The 20754-nt window shown below is 40.9% G+C and overlaps 1 protein-coding gene across 1 annotated transcript in view; it reads right to left on the minus strand.

Moving 5' to 3' along the window:
- Positions 1-250: 250 nt before the first annotated feature.
- Positions 251-20754, minus strand: part of EGF (epidermal growth factor) — a 60827-nt gene continuing 40323 nt past the window's right edge. The window contains exons 16-25 of the mRNA XM_040597661.1: positions 19929-20078; positions 19332-19481; positions 18581-18697; positions 17438-17563; positions 15021-15140; positions 12507-12657; positions 9726-9890; positions 6119-6218; positions 2649-2751; positions 251-584 (exon numbers count right to left, since the gene is read on the minus strand). Of these exons, the coding sequence (XP_040453595.1) occupies positions 361-584; positions 2649-2751; positions 6119-6218; positions 9726-9890; positions 12507-12657; positions 15021-15140; positions 17438-17563; positions 18581-18697; positions 19332-19481; positions 19929-20078 (1406 nt within the window). The 3' untranslated portion in view covers positions 251-360. The remainder of the gene's footprint in view (positions 585-2648; positions 2752-6118; positions 6219-9725; positions 9891-12506; positions 12658-15020; positions 15141-17437; positions 17564-18580; positions 18698-19331; positions 19482-19928; positions 20079-20754) is intronic.

Here is a 20754-nt window from a genome sequence, read left to right on the forward strand (position 1 = left end):
GACTTGGTGTATGTGTAAAGACCACTAGCAACGAACTCCATTAGAAAATAACTCTCTCTGACAAGTCACCCACTCGTCTGTTTTCCCCTCGGTGTCCTTTTAGCAGGCAATTAATGAAGTTAGCAGCAGTGACCCTTAAAGTGATACTTACAGAGTACTAATAGATTGCTCACAGTAATTCCTCCAAGCAGAGGTGACAGGGAAGGACTTCTCTGTTCTGTTTTGATTGGGGGGGGGGGGGGGGGGGGTGTTCTAAAGAAGATTTTAATGGAAAAATGAGGGTTGCTTCAGTGTTTCATGAGTTCCCATTCTCTACTGACTTCCTCCTTCCTCCTTTTCCCACTCAAACCCAGGCTGCTTCTAGTCTGGCTGCATCAGCAGGCTGGCTGGGGTGAGCTCACAGGGCTCCCTTTCCAGCAGGGGCTTGGGGCAGATGCTCCAGGGAGCCTGGGGAGGGCCCTTCACTGTTCCCATGGGCTGATGCGATTTCTCACCAACAGGAACCTGTTGTTGACAGCCTTGTTCTTTCTCCTCTTCTGCCAAAGTCTCTGCTGCTTTGTTGTATGTTATAGGCTGTTCTTCCACTGGAGAAAACAGATATGTATTACTGATAGCCATTTGAGAAGCTTCACAGCAACTAAGCTGAATGAAAGCTAATGGCAGCTACAGGAGAGCACAGAATCGAGTTTGGAAGATTACAAAAACAGTTCCCGTCAAAAGAACTAGAGAAGCAGGCAAAGTCAAGAACTTCCTTCAGATTTTAAGTAATTACTTGTCCTAGAAAAATTTAATGGTTTTCTGTTTTAATACATATGAACAAGAAAAAGCATGCCCTTGACAGGAAGACTGGGCAAAATTAAAGGCCTGGCAAAATTAAAGCCTCTGCTCCACAGTAAAAAGATCTTAGAATTATTCACTGGCATGGTACAAGACTATTTACCAATCTTGTCTAAAATGGTTGAACTACTTTTGCTAAGATTTTAAACTACAAAAACCCTAGACACCTGTCATGGGAAACTTCTGTTCCAATAGCTACATCTGTTAAAACTATAAATGAAAACAGAGCCTCCTAATGGGAAACATCAGGCTTCCTTTGCTGGACAATACAGTTGTACACATGCTCACAAAATTAGTCCAACCAAGTAAATGTGAGGCATATTTTCTACTGATGAATAAAGTGACTTCCCAACACGCATCTAAGGACAGGATGGGCAATTTTGAAAATCTTGCAAGATGCCTGCCCATTCAAGTATCCTCAAATTATTTCTCTTTGCATATTTCTAAATGACTGATGCAAACTGGGTCCTCTAGTAACTTCTGTAGTTAGGAGCTATATATGATAAATAAGACAAATGGTTAAGGATACCAGTCTTTCTCTATCAGTTCTCACTGTCTGAGCAATTAGGAGGTTCAGTTGCCATCTATAAGGCAGCATTTCTTCAAACTTGGAGGGGTCCAGCTGGTAACCTGGGGGCCATGGAAGCCTGTTGTGTGCTTCTGTGCTGCCTGCTGCCCTTGCACCAGGAAGGAGAAGCACATCTCCTTCATTCATCTCACCTTTGTTTAAGCACCAAACATGCCCCAAGCAGTCAAACACCTTGTTTAATACAAAAAGCAGAACTGCAGTTGCTGCCACAAGGCAAAAGTTTTCTGGGTGCAGTGGGTTGACCTTGGTTGGATGCTAGATGCCCACCAAACCGCTATAACACTCCCCTCTTCAGCAAAATGACAGTGCAGGATGGGGTGGGGACCAAGATGGAAAAAAACCCACTTGTGGGTCAAGATAAAGGCAGTTTAATGACACAATAGCAAAAGCCGCCCATGTGGAAGCAAAGGAAAACAAAAGATGTTTTTCTCAACTTCCCATCAGCAGGCAATGTTCAGCCACTTCCCAGGAAGCAGGGCTTTGGTATGTGTAGCAGTTGCTCCAGAAGACAAGCACCATAAATAATAAATGTTCCCCCCCCCTTCCTCTTCCTTTCCCTTCGCTTTTACATCTGAGCAGACATCATACGGTACGGAATGTCCCTTTGGTCAGTTTGGGTCAGCTGTCCTGGCTGTGTCCCCTCCCAAGATCTTGCCCACCCCCACCCTACTGGAGAGGCGAGGGGAATGTTGGAGAGCCAGCCTTGATGCTGCCAGTGCTGCTCAGCAGTGGCCAGAGCACTGGTGTGTTATCACCACCTTTCCAGCTACCAACACCAGCACAGCGCTGGGAGGGCAATACACTGGGAAGACCTGGCCTCCTTACACCATTTCAGTAATCCTGCCTGAATGGATGAGGACTGTTAAAGTGTATCGTTCCATGCATATACATTCCCCACCAGTATAATGGGCATAACTTCATTTGCTATGAAACAAATCTGTGAAGTTCTACGTAAATGCAAAAACATGATATTATTACTATCACAAGAAGCATCTGGCTTCTGAGTGTAAAAGCACCATTGTAGTGCAATTTCTTATGAACAATCTGCAAAGCGAAGGACTGAACGGTCTCTTCACAGCAATACAAGCATGGCTTCTGTTGTGCACAGCAGCTTTAAACAGGCCAGAAATACAATTTTGATTTCCCTGTCTCCTTTATCAGCCACTGCTCCTGCTGGTACCATGGTGAGGAGAGATCTAATAAGGAAGGAAATCCTACTCACCGTATTCTGAAGGACAGGCAGGATGAGGATCTGCTGTCTCACACTCAATTAGATCAACCACTTTAGTCTCCAGAGAACTGTTACACTCCTTAACAACCACAAACTGCAAATAGATACAATATGCACAAAACATACAGAGCCCAAATTAATATAAAAATGAACTGATTTTCTGAAACCCAAGAGGCAAACTAGAAAGGCCGCAGTCCAACCACAGCAGGGGGGGAAAAGGTCATCCTGGCTTCTGGGATGACCCTTCCCCTGCAGGTAATTAAACATTTGAGCTGATGACAGCCCCACCTTTCTTTGAAAAGTGTGCAGTCCCAGTCTAGTAAAAAACTGCCCGTTCTCCTGCCTTGCAGATCAGCCCTTTCCAGATGCAAGAACAAAAGTTCATGAAAATCAACCCCCTCCATAATACTGAGGGCCACTTTTAAAATGTTGAAAAGACCCACAAACAGACAGCAGGAAACCCTATCAGACACAGGGAAGGAAGCAAGCCTCCATTTTCTGGCTCTCAGCACCACTCAAGGGGTGCGGTTCCATCATTCCATGATGACAGTGGAAGTGACACCTTGGAAGCAGAAGATGGGACCCTCTGGGGGAACGTGCTGAAGAGACCAGGGGGCAAAAGAAAAACCAGGGGTACATGAAACAGTGTTGAAATGGTGCAGAGGGAAATTCAGTCAAGGGGCGAATGTTTAAAGAGTAGAGACAGGGAAGAAAGGAAGAAGTCTGTAAATAAGATATTCCAACAGGAGGCCTGACAGATTCATTGGTCCAGGTGGATAATTGGTGGATTTATGTGGATAGATCACAGATGTAGCAGGTGTGACTATTTAGGCATCAGTTAATTTACATAAAATCTGCAGACTTACAGCTGCTAACCCACATGTGACAGACCCCCCAGGAGGAGATTCAGCTACATACAGTTCTGCAAAATATATTTGCCTGCACAAAGCAGAACACTTGCTGGATGAAAAGTCTCAGAACAGCATCAAAATCCAGGCATGTGCAGAAGTTTACCAAGGCTTACATATCCCTAGAACAAATCTAGCCTGGCTTATAGACCTCTTAATAAGAATGTGAAAAAATACCCAGGCATGTCCTTAGCTAAACATAGCCTCACCTGGTAGAACAGAAGGGAAAATGAATGACATTTGGACAATTTATAGATACACTTGCAGCATCATGATATCTAGCATTTGATAGGTGTGATAGCAAAAAAAGCTAATTGTCTTCTACATTAGCTAGGTTGGCAAGAAAAGGAAAGTCTTTGCACTCCCTCTTCCCAGCCTTATAAATGAGCAGTAGCACTGCGGGCTACAAAAGGTGTGAGTTTCATGAGCTCTTTACATTTACTGCATACACATCATCCAGTCTCCAGACAAAGTCCTTCATTAGTGTTATTAATGTTGTGTAATCAGTGGTCCCCAAAAACCTATGTCAGTATCTTAAGAGTTGAGGAGCTATAGAGCTTTCTGTCTCCATTGTAGTATAGTCTCTTTTTTTACATAAAGCTCCTCAATGACCCACTTTAAGTGAACAGTAGAAATGGACATCTTCCTCCTGCTTTTTGGCAATTCTACACCTGAATGCAGGCATGCATGAAGCCCCACTGAATTTAACCTTCAATGGCTACATCAGCACAGAGATTATCACATGCATGAAACCACAGGAATCCATTAACAGTAATTATGTGTGTATGCTGTGTAAGCAGCAATAATTAGCAAAGGGTCAGTGACTTCCAGCATGCAACAAGCCATTTGCAATAAATTACTTCAACTTTTTTGATGTCTCCCAGTGCAAGAATGCACGGCGAAATTTAACATGAATGTGTAATAGATGAGTAGGTTGGATTTATTTTTGTTGATTCAGTCCATTGCTTAGCTGTCTAATTACTCCTATATTCAGCAAAAATGTCATTGACCACTAGCATTAACTGTGGGGACAACAGCAGGTGGGGACAGAGCTGATGAGCTGCAGGCCTCCTAGAGCACTGCTCCCAGGCAACGAGCTGTTCTCAGTCTCAACAAATGTTTCTGATTTTCCCAGCCTCAGATATTTTGCAAGCTGTGGGGTTTGTGTCTGCTGTGAACAAATGATGGCATTGCCGTGATTCAGCACATTTGCTGTCCAGTAGCTGGAGGAACAAAGTGCTGGTAATAAAAGGTCCACAAGAGTATGCAGTTGACCAGCTAAGGAACAGTATGTCGTAAGCAGGGTTAAGCGAATTCGGTACTCCTAACATATGTTTGATAGCACATTTCAGTGGCTACCCACTCACAAATCCTGCCAGATACTCAATCTAAACCATTTGTGAGGCCTTCTTCAGGCTGATTAAAAATCCTTGGATTTGCACTATAAATATTCCATGATATTCGATCCCTCAAAGAGATTCTCAAGTAGAACAAACTCATCTCTTTCTGGACTCAAAGATTTGGAGCAAAGTCAAACTTCAGGCCACTTAAAGTCAAATTCTTTTGTGACCCTGAATACTATGCAGACAGTTCTTGCAACTTTCCAGCTACAGTTGGGTGCGAAAGGCTTGAAAATTTTGCAGTAATACCTGCACTAGAAAAGTACATGTGCAGTTACCCCATTATAAAGGTAGGTGCTTTGCTAGAGTTTATCACCAATGCCATACAAGTACAAACTCTTCCAGTAGTCTTTTCCACTGGCATAACTGTGCTTGTTTTGAAGCGTGTGCTGCTTAGCTCTCAGGCTTAGTCATGCCATTCTGAGAAAGGAGTCTCGGACTGTGCACAAAAGTATCCACAGATGCCATTTATATCACTTTTGCCAACTTCAAGTTTCAATTGCAATCACCCAACAGTGTAATGTCATTTTAATGTCAGTGAGAATCAGGTCTTTAGATCAGATCCTATGGAGTCCAATTCTCTGATACAAGTCTAAAAATGACAACAGAAACAGGCTAGTACAACCAGATCATGATGGCATTTCTACCTACACCAGTGTAGAACTGGTATTTCATATTCCCTCCCAAATTCTCGATAACATCCTGGTTTTTCTCTACAGGGCAGCAGCCTCTAATACAAAGACATTTAATTTCATCAAACCCCAAAATAAAGTTCAACATCTCATGTAGCACACAGAATACTTGGCTTCCAAGAAGCCTTTCTTATGGAGGGCATACTTTCCTGTGAAAATAACTCTGTGATATGCCATGTCATCACATTGCCATTTCCTTAATTTAGAACACAGTTCCCCAACTGTTGTGTTCAAAGCTAACAATAACACAGGCTAATGGTTGCAATACATCCCGGCAGCTGTGAACTTTGAGGGATAACAATGAGGTAAGATGAACTAGGGTTCACAGCAAAGCACTTGATGACTCTAGCAGTTATTTAATATGTTTAAGATGTGAATTATTTGATGGATAATCTCAAGTGGATCCCTAACACACTTTGATCCTTCCTGTTTCTCTCCCCACTCCACGTCAATATAGTTACCTGAGATTTGTTGCTAGTAGGTGTCACGTTCTCGTCAGTGTGGCTGCTGTCATCCCTTATCGCTTCTGCATAGAGATTCTTCTTATACAAGTTTTGACTTCTGCAACAGAACAAAAGATTAAACAAATTAGTTTTCTTTGGGAGGAACAGATGCTACTTCCTTTCACACATTATTCTATAGGCATTTAGCTAAGGGACGTATATTTTGTTTTCTTTCATTGGTTTGAAAGGGCGCATTGCTGTCAATTACTGCACTGTGGTTAAAACAGCTTGTCCGAAAAATTCAGTAAGGAGTGAACAAATGTTTGTTCTAATGTGTCATCTGTGAAGGGTAATTCATTAGAAAAAAACCAATAGGCCTCATAATTTTAACTACCCCCTTCCATTTCCTTATGTTATTCTATTTATAATACATTCATTCCTCTTACCAAGATTTAGGTTTCAGCCAACACTAGAAACAGTGTTTGTGGGTGAAGCTGAGAAATAAAAATCTGACCATGTTTTCATACACCATTTATACTTACAGTTATTAAAGTTGCTTCTGTATTCACCTGAATAATTTAGGAAAAACAACCGTTTCCAAAATTACTATGAAATAAACAGACTGAAAGCCTCAAAAAGCTTGGAACTAAGGTATTTCCAGGAAAAAGCATGACTAACAGAATTAGCTCAAGAGGACAAAAAAGCCAAGAGTACAACCTGGAGTTGGAAAAGAATACAAGAAAATCAGCTCTAAGTGGCTAGTTCCATAAATTCAAAATCTGTTATTTTTGCAGTTAAACAGCAACCACCAATGAGTCAGTATTAAAGGCCCATATAAGCCCCCACATAGAAAACACGGTCATAAGAAAAAGAGTTCATTGACACTGCTGGAGATACAAATTAGTACATCTTTACTGACTTTACATAAATGTTTTTTCTCTTCCTAGACATCAGCTAATGAAATTAATATTACACTCTTCAAATTCTGGAATTCTCAAGTCGTAACATCCTTTTACTTGATCTATTTTAAAATGAAATTTAATAGACATGTGCCAAAGAAAACAGGAATTTTCCTTTTCTATTTACATTGCATTCATATACTAACTGGGAAAATACATCTACCATAATTATACATTGCTCCATTCATGAAAATTGGATGTAAATAAAATTTGCTTTTTGCTAGAAACAAGACAGACCTGTCTCCACCATGGATTTTCTCCCCAGATTCTCTATAACATGTTCCTGTGTATTCAACCATTACAAAAATAAAAAATAATATATAAAAAAAATGTCTTCATTAGAGGATAAGACTAGGACTGCTAATACAAAATCAAATAGGTGTCAGATCTGAGGGTATATCCACAGAGCAGAATGCTGAGAAATAAGGTAAATTAGTCCATTTTGACTTTTCCTGACACTGTGGCAAGGCCGCTGTTCATGTTTTGTCACCTGGATGTGCCCATTCTGCACTGCAGCTCATAGCGCTGACAAAACTGAAGTTACTCAAAATTCAAGTTACAAACCCATTGCACAGACCCCACTCAGACGCAGGCATGGTCCTCAGCGGGACACCCTGCTCAAAAGGGTCACAAATTCTACATCTTACTTTACAGCATGCAGAGTAACAGATGCCAGATGGACTCGGTGGGCACAGGGGTCTTTGCGTGTGACTCCGCACAGGCAGACGAGGCAGTGAGACCTAGTTGACTGAGCATGGGCAAGAGGCCAAAAATTTCTCAATCCTAATCCCAGTCCTACTGCTGATTTTTGCACAGCCTTGGCCAACTGTGGTGGAGGGATTCGAGGTGTTAAAGCTGTGCTTTAGATTTTTTTGTAGGTGGGAAAGAGTTTTTTCTTTCCTCCCCAAGGAAGATAGGAAATTTGGCATACTGTACAGTTGGACTACATAAACCTAACATTAATAACACAATGCTCTTCAGCAGACTACAGCCCTTGAACAAACCAACACAATACTTTGGTATTCTTGGCCTACAGTTCACACATTTTTCAGATTGGCAGGTGTAGATCTCCATCTTCATTTGCTCTAATTAAAAGGATATAGGCGTCTCCATTTTACAGAGGAAGGAACAGACTACTACAGACATAGCTGGTACATTTCAAAATACAGCAGATTACATGAAAAAGCAGTATAGCAATTTCAACCCAAATACTGGTTTCCAAACTCCAGTTAAATAGGGATTTTAGGTCAGTGGTTTCATTTTGATCTAGTTATGCCAGTAATAGCTGCGGTACAAATTCAATCAAGCATGTAATTGAAAACTTGTTGTTGAGGTAAATAGTTCTATTGATCAAAAGCATTTGGCAAGAAAGGTAAATCAGGGAGAAATGACAGGAGAGAGAGGAAGGGAAGAGGTTGAATATCTTCACACCTTAAACCCAGCCATATTCTGGCTATTTTTTCATGATAGCTTATGTGACATTATGGGAAATACAAGAATGTCACAATTTGTCTATTCTGTATGTATCATTCCACTGATTAGCTTCTGAATCCCAGGTCATGAGAACAAGTCAGGCTGTGCTTAGCTTTAATTCTGGACTTCTACCATTAGTTAATAGAAAATAAGAAATGTGGCTGCTTCACTACTTTTATGGACTAAATATGCTAGGAACCGTTAAATAAGAATGAAAAATATTAGCTTCCATGGTTAACTTCTTCTGTAGCTTAACTTTTTATGCCTAGGAAAGTCTAATTTTAAAATTAACCTAAACCACAAACAAACCCTCTGCACACAGAGTACAGGTCAACATGCAGCAGGAGACTTTTGATTTGCTGCTGTCTGGCTTTTTGTTTGTTTGCTTTTAGATATAACTATGCATTTAGACAAGAGCCTGTGAGAACAGTTATCTGCCAAGGTCATGGCCAAAAGACTCTAACTTATTAAATGCTGAATACTTTCCAGTCCAAGAGACATCGATGACATTTAATTTCACATCAGACTGGGTTCTTAAATAGTGACTGTAGGCATTCTTTTTGCCATGAGAAGAATCCCAGACCTGCACAATCCATTACAGCCATGGAAAATGCCAGGCAGTATTTTTACAACAGATGTGCCTTAGGCTCCCATCCCTGATTTTACTCTTCCTACTGCCAGGAAAACTTCTTTCACATTCGTTGCTGGAGGTCACTGTGGAGGTTTGCTGTTGGAAGGTTAGTACGCTGCTTTTCTCAATGGTAAGGAAGCTTTCAGGTGCCATTCCACACTGAAAGGGAAGCAAAAGCAAACTAATGGGATAGCTAGCAAAGAAGAGCCAAACCCTAATGTGACAGTTTTAGACATCTAGAACTTTTAAGGAAAACCAAGGAAGAAGCAAATAGCATGCTCCTGAACTCTCTCGTCAATACAAATTATAGCTCTTCTTCAAACCTAATAAGATCTATTCTTCCCCCCAACACATATCACTCATTAACACCGATGTGAGTACTGCCAGAACTTTCTGAATTGTTCGTAGATGCAATTACTGAAGAGCAAGAGTAGCAAGGATAATAAAGCAATTTCCACAAGGTGAGGAACAGCTCACATTCTTCGCTATAAGCCCTCTCTGAAAGTGAGCAACGCCTTGGTCCCTGTGCCATACGTTCGCAGCGCATGTTTGGAAGCACTACCTGTGGCAGTAGGCAGCTAGGAACCCCAGCAGAAGCAGGAGGACCAGCACTGCTACACACACGGCGATGGTGATATTCCGTATCTTCACCCGTTCGGCATGCTGCTGCTCCCACCACTCCAGATCGCTGAACTGGCACCGCTCCCCGACATAGCCCGTCACACAGCTGCCAAAAGGAAGGGAGCACGCTTTGTAATTGGCGGCAGCAGAAAAAACCCAGATCATCATTTCAGTCGCCTTGCATACTGATTTACCACTGGCACCCACTACAGAAATATCTGGTTGAATTTAGATATGAAGACAAAATGACCTTAAAGGAATGGCTGTCAGAACCTGTAGAATTCAATACTAAAAGACTTTTTTTACTGTAAAGCTACTGAGTCAGCTATAGAATTATACAGAGATGTTATAATTTCCAGCTTCCAGCAGGTAAAGAATAGAAAAAATAATTTTCTCTAAAATCCTGCTGTGTGATTAGTGTTTCCGTTAGATTTTCCATGTAACTGTTTCCAGCAGCAAGCTTTCCTTTCTTTGAAATATGCAATATAAGACTTACTTTTATTTTCAGAATGATTTGATTAAGGGAATCAAATTTTAATCTGAATCCTTAGTTTAATATAAAAGATGAATGAAAGTGTTTAAAAAAAATTGTGTGGATTAGAAAGATCTTCATAACTTAGTTTTAATACAAGCTTCTTCTGTACAGAGTTTTTGTTTATTTGTTCATTTTTACCACTGTAAAACCCAACGCAGAAATATCTTACCAGTGTATGAAACCCTCAAATCAAAATTCCTAGAAAGCAAGTAATACATCAAAGAATTTCAGCCTAGCTTTACTGTCTGAGGTGAGAGACATAAAAAAGGAAATAATAGTGATGTAAAAAATGAAAAGTCTACTCAGTTCAAAACAGTCTCTCAGCAATGTAGGCTCAAATCCTTCTCCCAATTCTTATTGGTCTAGTTTTCCTAAGTCAAAAGAAGGAGGATTTGACCTGAAGCAGCTTTTACCTAATGTCCTGAAAATGTTATATCAGCATTCACTATTAAGTCTGGCAATCTCATTCTGTCACAAATTAGAATGCATATATGTTGAAAGGCAGAAAAAGGCTAATTTTTCAGTGTAAGATCACAACAAATTCCAAACAAACTAAAAGATCTACTTCCTAGTGTAAAATCTTTTATTAACTAAAATACAAATCACATTTGTTAGGTGATTTTTGCTAGATAACATTTTTTGCATTACTTCCTTTCGGTATTTAATATATTAGAGCCTACATGAACAAATGCTGCCATCTAGTGAGAGTTCATCAATGTGAGAAATTGGCACACACAAACCCTGGCCCCCAAGAACGTGGCTAAGCATGGTTGCTCCTTAACCTGTCAAATGGCTTCCACTTCCAGAACTGAAGAATACATACATTTGGATTCTTATTATGCGCTAACACCTAACAAATAAAAGAAAAAAAGATGTGATCCAATCTGAAAGTTCTGCAGTTGTAGACTCTTCAGTTTCAATAGGAGAAACTCAATGAGGTGAAGAAAAAGATCGTTTTCAATGCCTCTAAAATTTACACTAAAAATTCATAACAAATACCAGAGATGACCATGAGCCCATCTCCTGTAATGGCTTTGCCCAAGGGTTTTGCTGAACTTAAGAAATCCATGGCACAGAGCATCCACTTCATTTCCATGTATGCACATAAGAGACATTCTTTTCATATTCCTGTAGGTACAGAGGTCTGTAGGCAGGGGAGAACACTCTATTTAATAATTAGAAAGCCTAGGATTTAACAGGGCTTGCAGGAATGGCCTGAATCTCGTACAGAGGTTCCTGCATGCAGTACAAGGATCTGGGGGAATGGCGGGTCAAAGGAACCCTTCAGCACAAAGCTTGCTCTCCTCACTCCAGGGTTGTACCAGGACCACCTGAGTTACTCATACGCAGAGGGAGATTTGCCCTCTACAGAACAGCATCCATCCCCTGCACAGGTCCTCATGTACCAGGTGAGACCCGAGAGGAGAAGGCGGGCATTGGATTTGTCCCATGGTAAACACTTTCATGTTTGAATTTGAAGAAACATAGAACACAGATTCAAATATAAACAAGTTACACAAACTCCAGCACTGATGGTTTTGAAGAAATTATTACCCCATGGGACTAGGCTGTCACATAGACCAGGCCAAGGCTGACTTCTGGAGATATGAGATTCTCTTTGCTTTTATCGGTAACTGCATTTGGGGAATGAGGAATTAGGCTTCACAAAAATATCAACAGGAGGAAGGAGGTCTTGGTTTTGAGGTTTCATGTCTCCCTGTCTTTAGGAGGACCACAATGTTGGGACCAAGGCTCTTCAAACTGTAAGGGAAGATGCTGACACCAGACTTCTACCTGGTCACAATAAGAGAAGACAAGACAGAGGTGTCCTCTTCCATCCCAGTGAGTGCTACACATGAACAGCAAGGCCAACAGGGAGGTACAAGTCAGCACGGTATGTACAGGAGAGACAGCAAGCACCTCTTTCATAAAGCCATTTAACAACTTACCTTACATTTCCAAAGCAAAGAACGTAGTGCTCAGGGAACAAACCCAATCCTATTATTATTTGCAGTTGGGGTGAATGTAGTGACCCCTTTCAGAAACTTACAGAAAAGAGCTGAGTCTAATGATAATTGTGCTAACATGAGTGATGAACAGATAATGTGTGGACAGACACTTCACTCACTCAGATGGGCCCTAAGGATACCCTTCACCAGCACAGACAATGCAAATTTCTGCACTTACTTGCAGGCATAGTCTTGTAGATCAGAAACATAGTTGCACACTCCACCATGGAGGCAGTATGACTCATATGAAGGAGGGCACCCTACAAAATCGCCTTGCACAGGGTGTGTAGAGTATTCATGGCTCACAACAGTAGAGGGGACAGTAGATTCTGAAACACAGGATTTCACAAGGACATCTTAAACTTTCGGATGCATTAGCAATGTGATCTTACAAAATACCAGAACTTCAAGACAGGAAAATAGGTTAAAATCTCTGATTTCAACCAATTACTTGTATTTTAACTATTTGCTTATGTTGCTTATCAAATTTAGGTACACAGAACTTCATATCAAAATACTAAATACACTTGATTCTAGATTTGCAATGAAAGACCCACAGAGGTAAGCTGCGTTCTATCTATTTAGATGACAGAGTACATCACCAAATAAAAACTGCACTGGTTGTTTAGTTACTTACATGTAAATGATTTTTGCAACTTATGCAGCTTTAGGTAAATCTCTACCATGCATAATGTACAGGTGACGGGTAAGTGTATTTCGTGCCTTCGGATCTCAGACCGAGAAGTTTTCACATGTCACCTGTTGTTCTTACACGGATTATTTTTACTTTTGCTGTCATCCACTTGATCGCATCTGCGTGTGACTTACTGTTTCAAGCTACCTCAGGTACAGATAACAGCATCACTGGGGAAGGAGGGAACTCTCTTGACCCAGTTCTTCAAAGGGTTCTGCAGTCTGCTCTGAATTGCACAGTCACCTACACAGATAGCCCAACTAGCTAGATTTAAAGGTAGCTTTAAAATCTCTGCACAGCATGACCTATAGTGCAGACATGCCCTTACAGAAAAGGGGTGCTTCCTTGCCTGCTTTGATGCTACAGCAAATGTATAGATCAGAACCAAACATCTACATGGCAAAGAATTTCTAGCAGTATGGCTTAGCAGAAATGCACCTAATCGCTCTCACACATTTATGGAATCACTTTCATGATTCACACCAGTTTTATTGCAACATGACCTTCAATAACATTTGATTTTTAAAATTTCATTTGCAGGAGAACTGCCATGGTAAAGGGCCTGAATGGAAAGGGATGAGTGATTTTAGTGAACCCCAGGTGTGACTGCGTTCTGCAAAGAAAATTTCAGCTTGCTGAAAGAGCTCATTAGGCAAAGAATTAGAACAGTGCTTTAACACCCATGAAGACATAGGATCAGACTTACAGCTAAGAGACCAGAAGGCATTACTTCCAAGTCATGCATCATTTAAAATCATCATTTCCCTGAGTGACACTTGAAACTACTGAAAGCTTAAGTAACTGAAAAGGGAGTGGGGATCCTAATAGGTGTTCTACTTTAAAAACCATCATTTCCTTCTGATTTTCTGCAGAAACAGATCTGTAACAATCACAGTGTCCCTCCATCATCGGACAGTCATTTCATTTGGAGTAAAATTCATTCTGATGAAGAGAGCTGACACAGAGTAAGATGATGAATGAAAGGTCTGGAGCACAAGTCTTATGAGGAGCAGCTGAGGGAACTGGTGTTGTTTAGTCTGGAGAGGAGACTCAAGGAGGACCTTATTGCTCCCTGCAACTCCGTGAAAGGAGGTTGTAGGCAGGTGGGAGTAGGTCTTCCTCTCCCAGATATCAAGCAACAGGACAAGAGGAAGCAGACTCAAGCTGCATCAGGGAAGGTTTAGACTGGATATTAGGAAAAAAAAAAAAAATCACTGAAAGGGTGGTGAAGCATTGGAACAGGCTTCCCAGGGAGGTGGTGGAATCAATTCCTGGAGGTGTTTAAAAAATGTGTAGATGTGGTACTTAAAAGCATGGTTTAATGAAGGACTTGGCAGTCCTGGGTTAATGGTTAAACCTGGTGATCTTAAAGGTCTTTTCCAGTCTAAATGATTATATGAGTCACCCAGTTCCACATTTAGAAAGAACACTGCTGTCTCATTGAGAAACTGAAATGAGGGTCAGATAGTCACTAGCGCTGAACCTTCAGCAGCTCCCTTCATTACATTGGTAACCAGATTTTCTAAAGAGTTTCAGAGCTCTTTTGAAAAATTAGCCACCGGATCTGAAAGACTAGCTTATTCTGAAGAATTAAATGGGAGTTAAATTATGTGCATTTCTTGTGCTAGCCTTCTGCAGAGAGAAAAAAGGCACAGGGAGTTTACAAATTGACACAGGCTGAAACCAATTCCAAAAATGTTGCCTCCAAGGAGCATTTACTTCTGCTGCTGGTTGTAAAGGCCATTAGATAAAAGTGTCATTACGACAGTAAAAATTAGCATTGAACTGTAACGTAGATATTCCCAAACTAAACTCGGATCTGGTCTCCTTAGCTCACTTCAAAACAGCCTTCTAAAGCAGTACTGCTAAATGGATCCACAAGCTGCCTAGTATGTCACTATACAGAGTTTCCTTAATTCCCAGGTATAACAGTTTATACAAGAGCACAGTTTTCCATTAAGGGCCACTTCATTTTAATTGCTCGCTCCATTTACTCACTGCAACCGATGCCAGTTCCAGAAGCATCATCAGCACATGAGCAAGTGAAGTTTCCTTCTGTATTTGTGCAGGTTACGTTCTCTCCACAGGTGTGGGACCCCGTCTTGCACTCATCAATATCTGTCACCCAAACAGTCTGCAGTTAGAAGAACGAAATGCCTCAGAGCATCAGTTAAAAGGGCAGCAGTTGCAGCATTGCAGTCTCCTCGCAATGAGGAAAAACACCAAAGAGCTTCCCTCTGCAAATATGCCTTTGTGGAAAACGTAACGGAAGAGCAACCAGCATATTTCTATGCCAAGTAATCAGAGCCTCCCCAGCCTCTCAGAGCATGCTACGCTGCTGCAGAAGACCTCCACAGGAGGAAGGAAAGAAAGGCTTCCCCAAGAAATGTAATGAGTACAGTAGAGTTGAAGAGAAGACTTATTTGTACTAGATACCTTGGCAATGCCAGTTGCACCCTGGATGAGTACTGGAGTGCTGTTAGTTGCCCTTTCTGCACTAAGACGGCAGGAGGGTTTGGGAGCAGGGAGTTGCCCACCCCCTGCACCACCCATCTGGTCCCAGAAAGAAAGGGTCTAGAAACCTACAGGTTTATCCAGTTTGTGTAAACGCTTCAATGAAGCGAAACTCTGAATTATTACAAAGAGCCTCCCTGATGACAAGAGTCTCCAGTCTCAGAGCCGGTGTTAGGCTGGTATCTGCCTCTCGCCCCCACCCCGCTGCACACCCCCACCCTGCCTCCACACCTTCTCCCACACAGCCCACGGCAGCAGCTCCTGCTGGGCTGGCATTCACCCCAGGACTGATACCCACATGGTGCTGAGTGCCCGAGCACCCCACCTCAAGGGTGGGACCTCTGAAAGAGTTCACACACCAGGGTTTGGGAGCCTCCTATTCATTTTATGAACTGTCAGCAGAATACATGTGCCAGATCTACTCAGGGGAAACAAAATCACAGATGTGCTATCCCATTTTGTGTGAAATTACTGCTTAAACTACTGGGACTTTTTCTACAGTAAAATTAGCAGGGTCTGGCCTAAAAGAGTACAGGAAATTCAGAGCACTTTTAAAAGTAAAAATACAGGAACAAAACTGTTGCAACATATTCCATGAAATGTGATTTCAACAACACAACATGAACTCATCTTGTACCATCTCTGGATGTACTGACACATTTCTGGACACTGTGCATGCACGCACACATCTAAAACCGAAGTACAGAATCACTTACCAGTTTCTGGTTCTTACAGTACATTGTAAGTTATCAAACCCGAAAGAAGTTTCAATTCCGTTTACATTATTACAACATTGGATCATTTATAAAATGCTGTGAACACATACCTTACCATACTCTGGACTTAAAGACTTCAGGAAGATAATGGATTGTTTTTCAGTCATAGTGATAGGTACCACAATCATTCTAGCTGAGCGACTGTACCATGGAGAGCGAGAGCCCAGGGCTGCCAGGGGCCATGCCTTGTAGGTGATGCTGGGGTAGCAAGAGGAACTTGTCACTTCTGCCTGCACTTCCAAACATCCTCAAAGACGTGAGTTCTGGATCTCTGAACAATGTAGGCAGAAGGCCTTCTCGAACCTCCTGCCTCTGATACTTTCCACGCCCTACCCATAATAATGATACTGTTCTTAATTTTTCAGTCCTCCTTATCTGTGTCAAAGAATCAAATTCCAGTAAAGGCTATGTAAGATTTGGAACAAATTTAATGGGCTTTGAATTAGGCTATAAAGGAAAAAGAAAAGGACGAAGGAGAAGCCAAGCCTCTCATAAAGCTCTGAACAAACTGTGTGCTAGTCAAATACTGGGGGGGGGAAGCTTCCTGTTCTTTCATTTTTACTGCTAAAATGGATTAAAAAATTAAAAAATGTAGGGAACGAACTAAACACTGGCATTAGAGCTGGATGGGAAAATCAGTGGGTCTGATTATTAACAAGACTCTAAATGTACTCAAGTTGTCAGTGTCAACACCTTGAACCTCATGACTATTAAACAGACCTGGAATTATTTGATGAGTATTATGACACACTCAATACCTGCTTTCGTTTATATTCATGGCAACGATTTCCAATAAAGCTCTATTGCTTCACCTCCGCTTCCCTCCTCCCCCCTTCACTCTTCCTCTGTCTCCTGCTGTAGCTACTAAAAAGAGCGCAAACATTGAGAGGAGGCATCCACTGACAGCTACAGGCTTTGCATATTGATCGCTTTCTGAGCTTGCCACGCTTCAAACAGGAAGGAAAGAATCAAAAAGGAAGAAATTATAAATGTCACCAGATTTTTCAAAAAGGAGCAGAACAGCTCATCTGACAGCTTCACAGCTTGATGGAAGCCTAGCCCGAATCGTAAGACATGTCTCTGTTCATTCATCCTCCAGACACAGCACGGCCCTCACACACGCACCGTAGCAATGGACTCCATCTCCGGTGTAGCCCTCCAGGCACTTACAGACGTAGCCCCCTTCCGTATTGATACACCCTGACACGTTTCGATTACAGCGGTCCATATTTACAGCACACTCGTCAACATCTGTGAGGCAAAACAAGGAGATGGGACACGCGGGTCATGAAAACATCAAGTACATCAATAAAAAGAAATGTCTACATCATGAATCTCCCTCAGACTATGCTGTCACTTGTCATTTGTGCATCTGAAGCAAATGAGAAGGGCTTTGTGGTCTTTTCTTGGTATGAAATTTGATGAGGATGTTCTAAAAAGCCTAAGATAGTCAACCAGTTACTTTCAACTGGAGGTCTAGAGGTATTAAAAAAACCCTGTTTGGAGGGAATGATCCTCTTCAAAACTAGCCTTAGCTCTTAAACCCTACCCAAAAATAAACTTTGTTTTAAGAAAAAAAAACACATAAGCTTAAAAAAAAAAAAAAGAAATACCACAATAAAAAGAAAAATTTACACCCATTTAATCTTCCACTTTTTTTCTTCCTTTCCATAGCATCTTAGACTTCTGTGAGTCTTCATGCTTAGCCATCAAATGGTAAATTGTTCTGTTTCTAATGCCTTCTTGTCTTGGCTTTTATGAGAGAAGAAAGTGATTCCATTTATGTTGTATGCAAGTCCAAAAACTTAAAGACCACTCTGAGTAATGTATTGTCTGAACGTTAGTGCCTCTTTCTAGTGCTAGAAAGAAACTAGAGCAGCAATTTTATATAAACATTACATCAGGAATACTAATTTTTAAGAGATTCCTTAATAAATACTTCTAAATTATACATCAACTGTCATGTATATGAACCGAGCTTTTATAATGAGACAGTTTTTACAAATAAATACATTATGATTTTATTCCTATTATCCCTTTGATTGCTCGTTAATATTAATAGAATTAACACTCATGACTCAAGGGAAAATAAGGCATGTGATAATTAGTCATTTCATCTCACGTGTTCTCTGCTCATCATCCTTTTTGAAACAAGCACCTTTCTGTGATGGCTCATGGAGCAGAGCTGCCAATGTGAGAAAAGATAGATTTTCTTCCTTTCCCCCAATCTACAGTTTTCCAGAAGGTCGCATTAATGTCTTTTATTACCATAGCACGATTTCCCCTTCCTGGTAAATCCTTTCAAACACTGGCATATAGCACCATCTTCCAGCATAACACACTCTGCATTGACATAACATTCTAGTGCAGTGCAGTCATCTTGATCTATAGCATAAACAAAAACCAAATAAAATACTAGATGCAGTTGGACAGATCAAAGGAGATACTGTATATTAAAAAAACCCACCAACCAGCCAAAAAAATAAGAAAATCAGAACATACAGTCAAAGTTTGAAACATAGCTCTCCAGGGTTAATGATGACAAGCCAGTACAATCATTAGGGCTATTGCCTTTGTCTAGATGGAGTTGAAGTGTCATTTAGTATCAGGATTTCTGAACATTGTATGCAAAACCTATTGTAAAATTTAATGAACTGCTGTCATCGAACATAAATATAATGCGATGGTTTTACCGCAATTTCACTCAGAGAAACTTAATATACTTATAAAATCTAAGGGAGAGACTTTCACAGGTGCTCCAAATTAGAAATGTTTAGACCTGAATAACGTTATCAAGTTTTGTTGACATAGCAAAAGAACATGGAGACAAACAAACAAAAAAGCAGTCCCACCTGGCATAATAGCATAGACCCAACTTCATGTGGGAGGGTTAAGAGCACGGATGCCACCAGTGTTGACATTGAGCGTTTCTTCCTTTAAGGCCTATGATTTCTTTCCGTTCTATAAACCTGTTCAAAGCCTCACATTAAACACAAGGAAGACAATCATCGGACTCTACCTGATACCATGATTTCAGCCATCAACAAAATGCTGCTTTTCTGCTTTTCCCCACTGTGTGTATCCTTCAACATCCCACTGCTTTGTGTGCTCTGGAGCAAGGTCTCTGGCACTGGCATCAGCACTACCTCCTCGTGCACAGAGACGCTTTCTGGAAAAGACAGGAAAAAAGTGACACAGACTATTTAGATCTACTGAACTAACTTTCTGATCTTCTATCACTTGTCTACATTCCAATAATCCTTATGGTTTCCTTTTAAAATAAACATCAGTGTCCTCCCAGATTAGCCTGTTCCCGACCTCAAATTATTCCTAAATCCACTCACTAGTAGGTTTTCTCAAAGGCAAAAGACAAGGAATGTAAGTCATTGCTCACAATATTTGCCAGCACTGCACACATCATACGCACGGCTAATACATCAAGGGGAAAATTAGAATGGTCAGACAACATGTTATTGTCCCAGGACACCACCAGTGTTTTCATTCTTCAGAGAAACAATCATTCATTACGTAAAGCAAGGTGAATATTTTCCATTGCTATCTGTCAGGATCCTCAAGGCGTTTGGGGAGACTCTTTTTTGGAAATGAAGGACTGTACCGGCTGTTGTGTTGGAAGCATCCAGACCATGACAGGTTTTTCCATCTTGGTTTTTCCAAAATCCTGGATGACACATGCAATGGGCAACTCCAAAATTGTTTTCACAGATCTGATCACAGCCTCCATTCTCATAAAGGCAAGGATTTGCCCCTAATGCAGAAAAACAGGCAACTTAACAAGCTGCTTCTTCAGTCAACATCTCCCTTTAGCTGTGCAGAGCTGAAGCAGTTGGGAAAAGAGTAAGGACTGAAAAAAATTAGAACATCCCCCCCGCCCCGCTTTATTTTTTAATTAAAAACAGATGCATATAGTAAATTGTATATATTATTACCTAGCCTCTGGTGGGAAAGCAGATTCACATACTAAAAGTATGTGAATACTTTTTAGTACTTCACTACTAAAAGTATCACTTTTTTTAATTTCCTTTATTATTTCTTCTTTAATATTTACAGTCCTAACATTCCCTAAGAGAACATTACAAGGGCATTGGAAACCTGTGATTACCTTCTCTCAGTCCTGGTCTATTGAATTACTTTTTTCTGCTTACAAGGAGATTGTTCCCAAGAGAAAATCAAATTATTTGATCCAAAACTAATAAATCTTACAAAATCTTTCTCCATGTAATTTGTTATCATTTGTGTGTGTGTGAGGGGTGCTAATAAACTAGGATAAATAGGAATTAAGAAACTATGATAGCCTTGTGGCAATTGATCGGCATCTATTCTTGGGCACAATCATAAATATACAAAATCTGTTAGCATTCCTGGGACACGTGCCCAGATGATGCTTTCAATAAATGCCAGCCTGACTATGCAAGGCCTTTTAA

The sequence above is a fragment of the Falco naumanni genome, chromosome 1 (assembly GCF_017639655.2).
Source record: "Falco naumanni isolate bFalNau1 chromosome 1, bFalNau1.pat, whole genome shotgun sequence".
NCBI lineage: Eukaryota > Metazoa > Chordata > Aves > Falconiformes > Falconidae > Falco > Falco naumanni.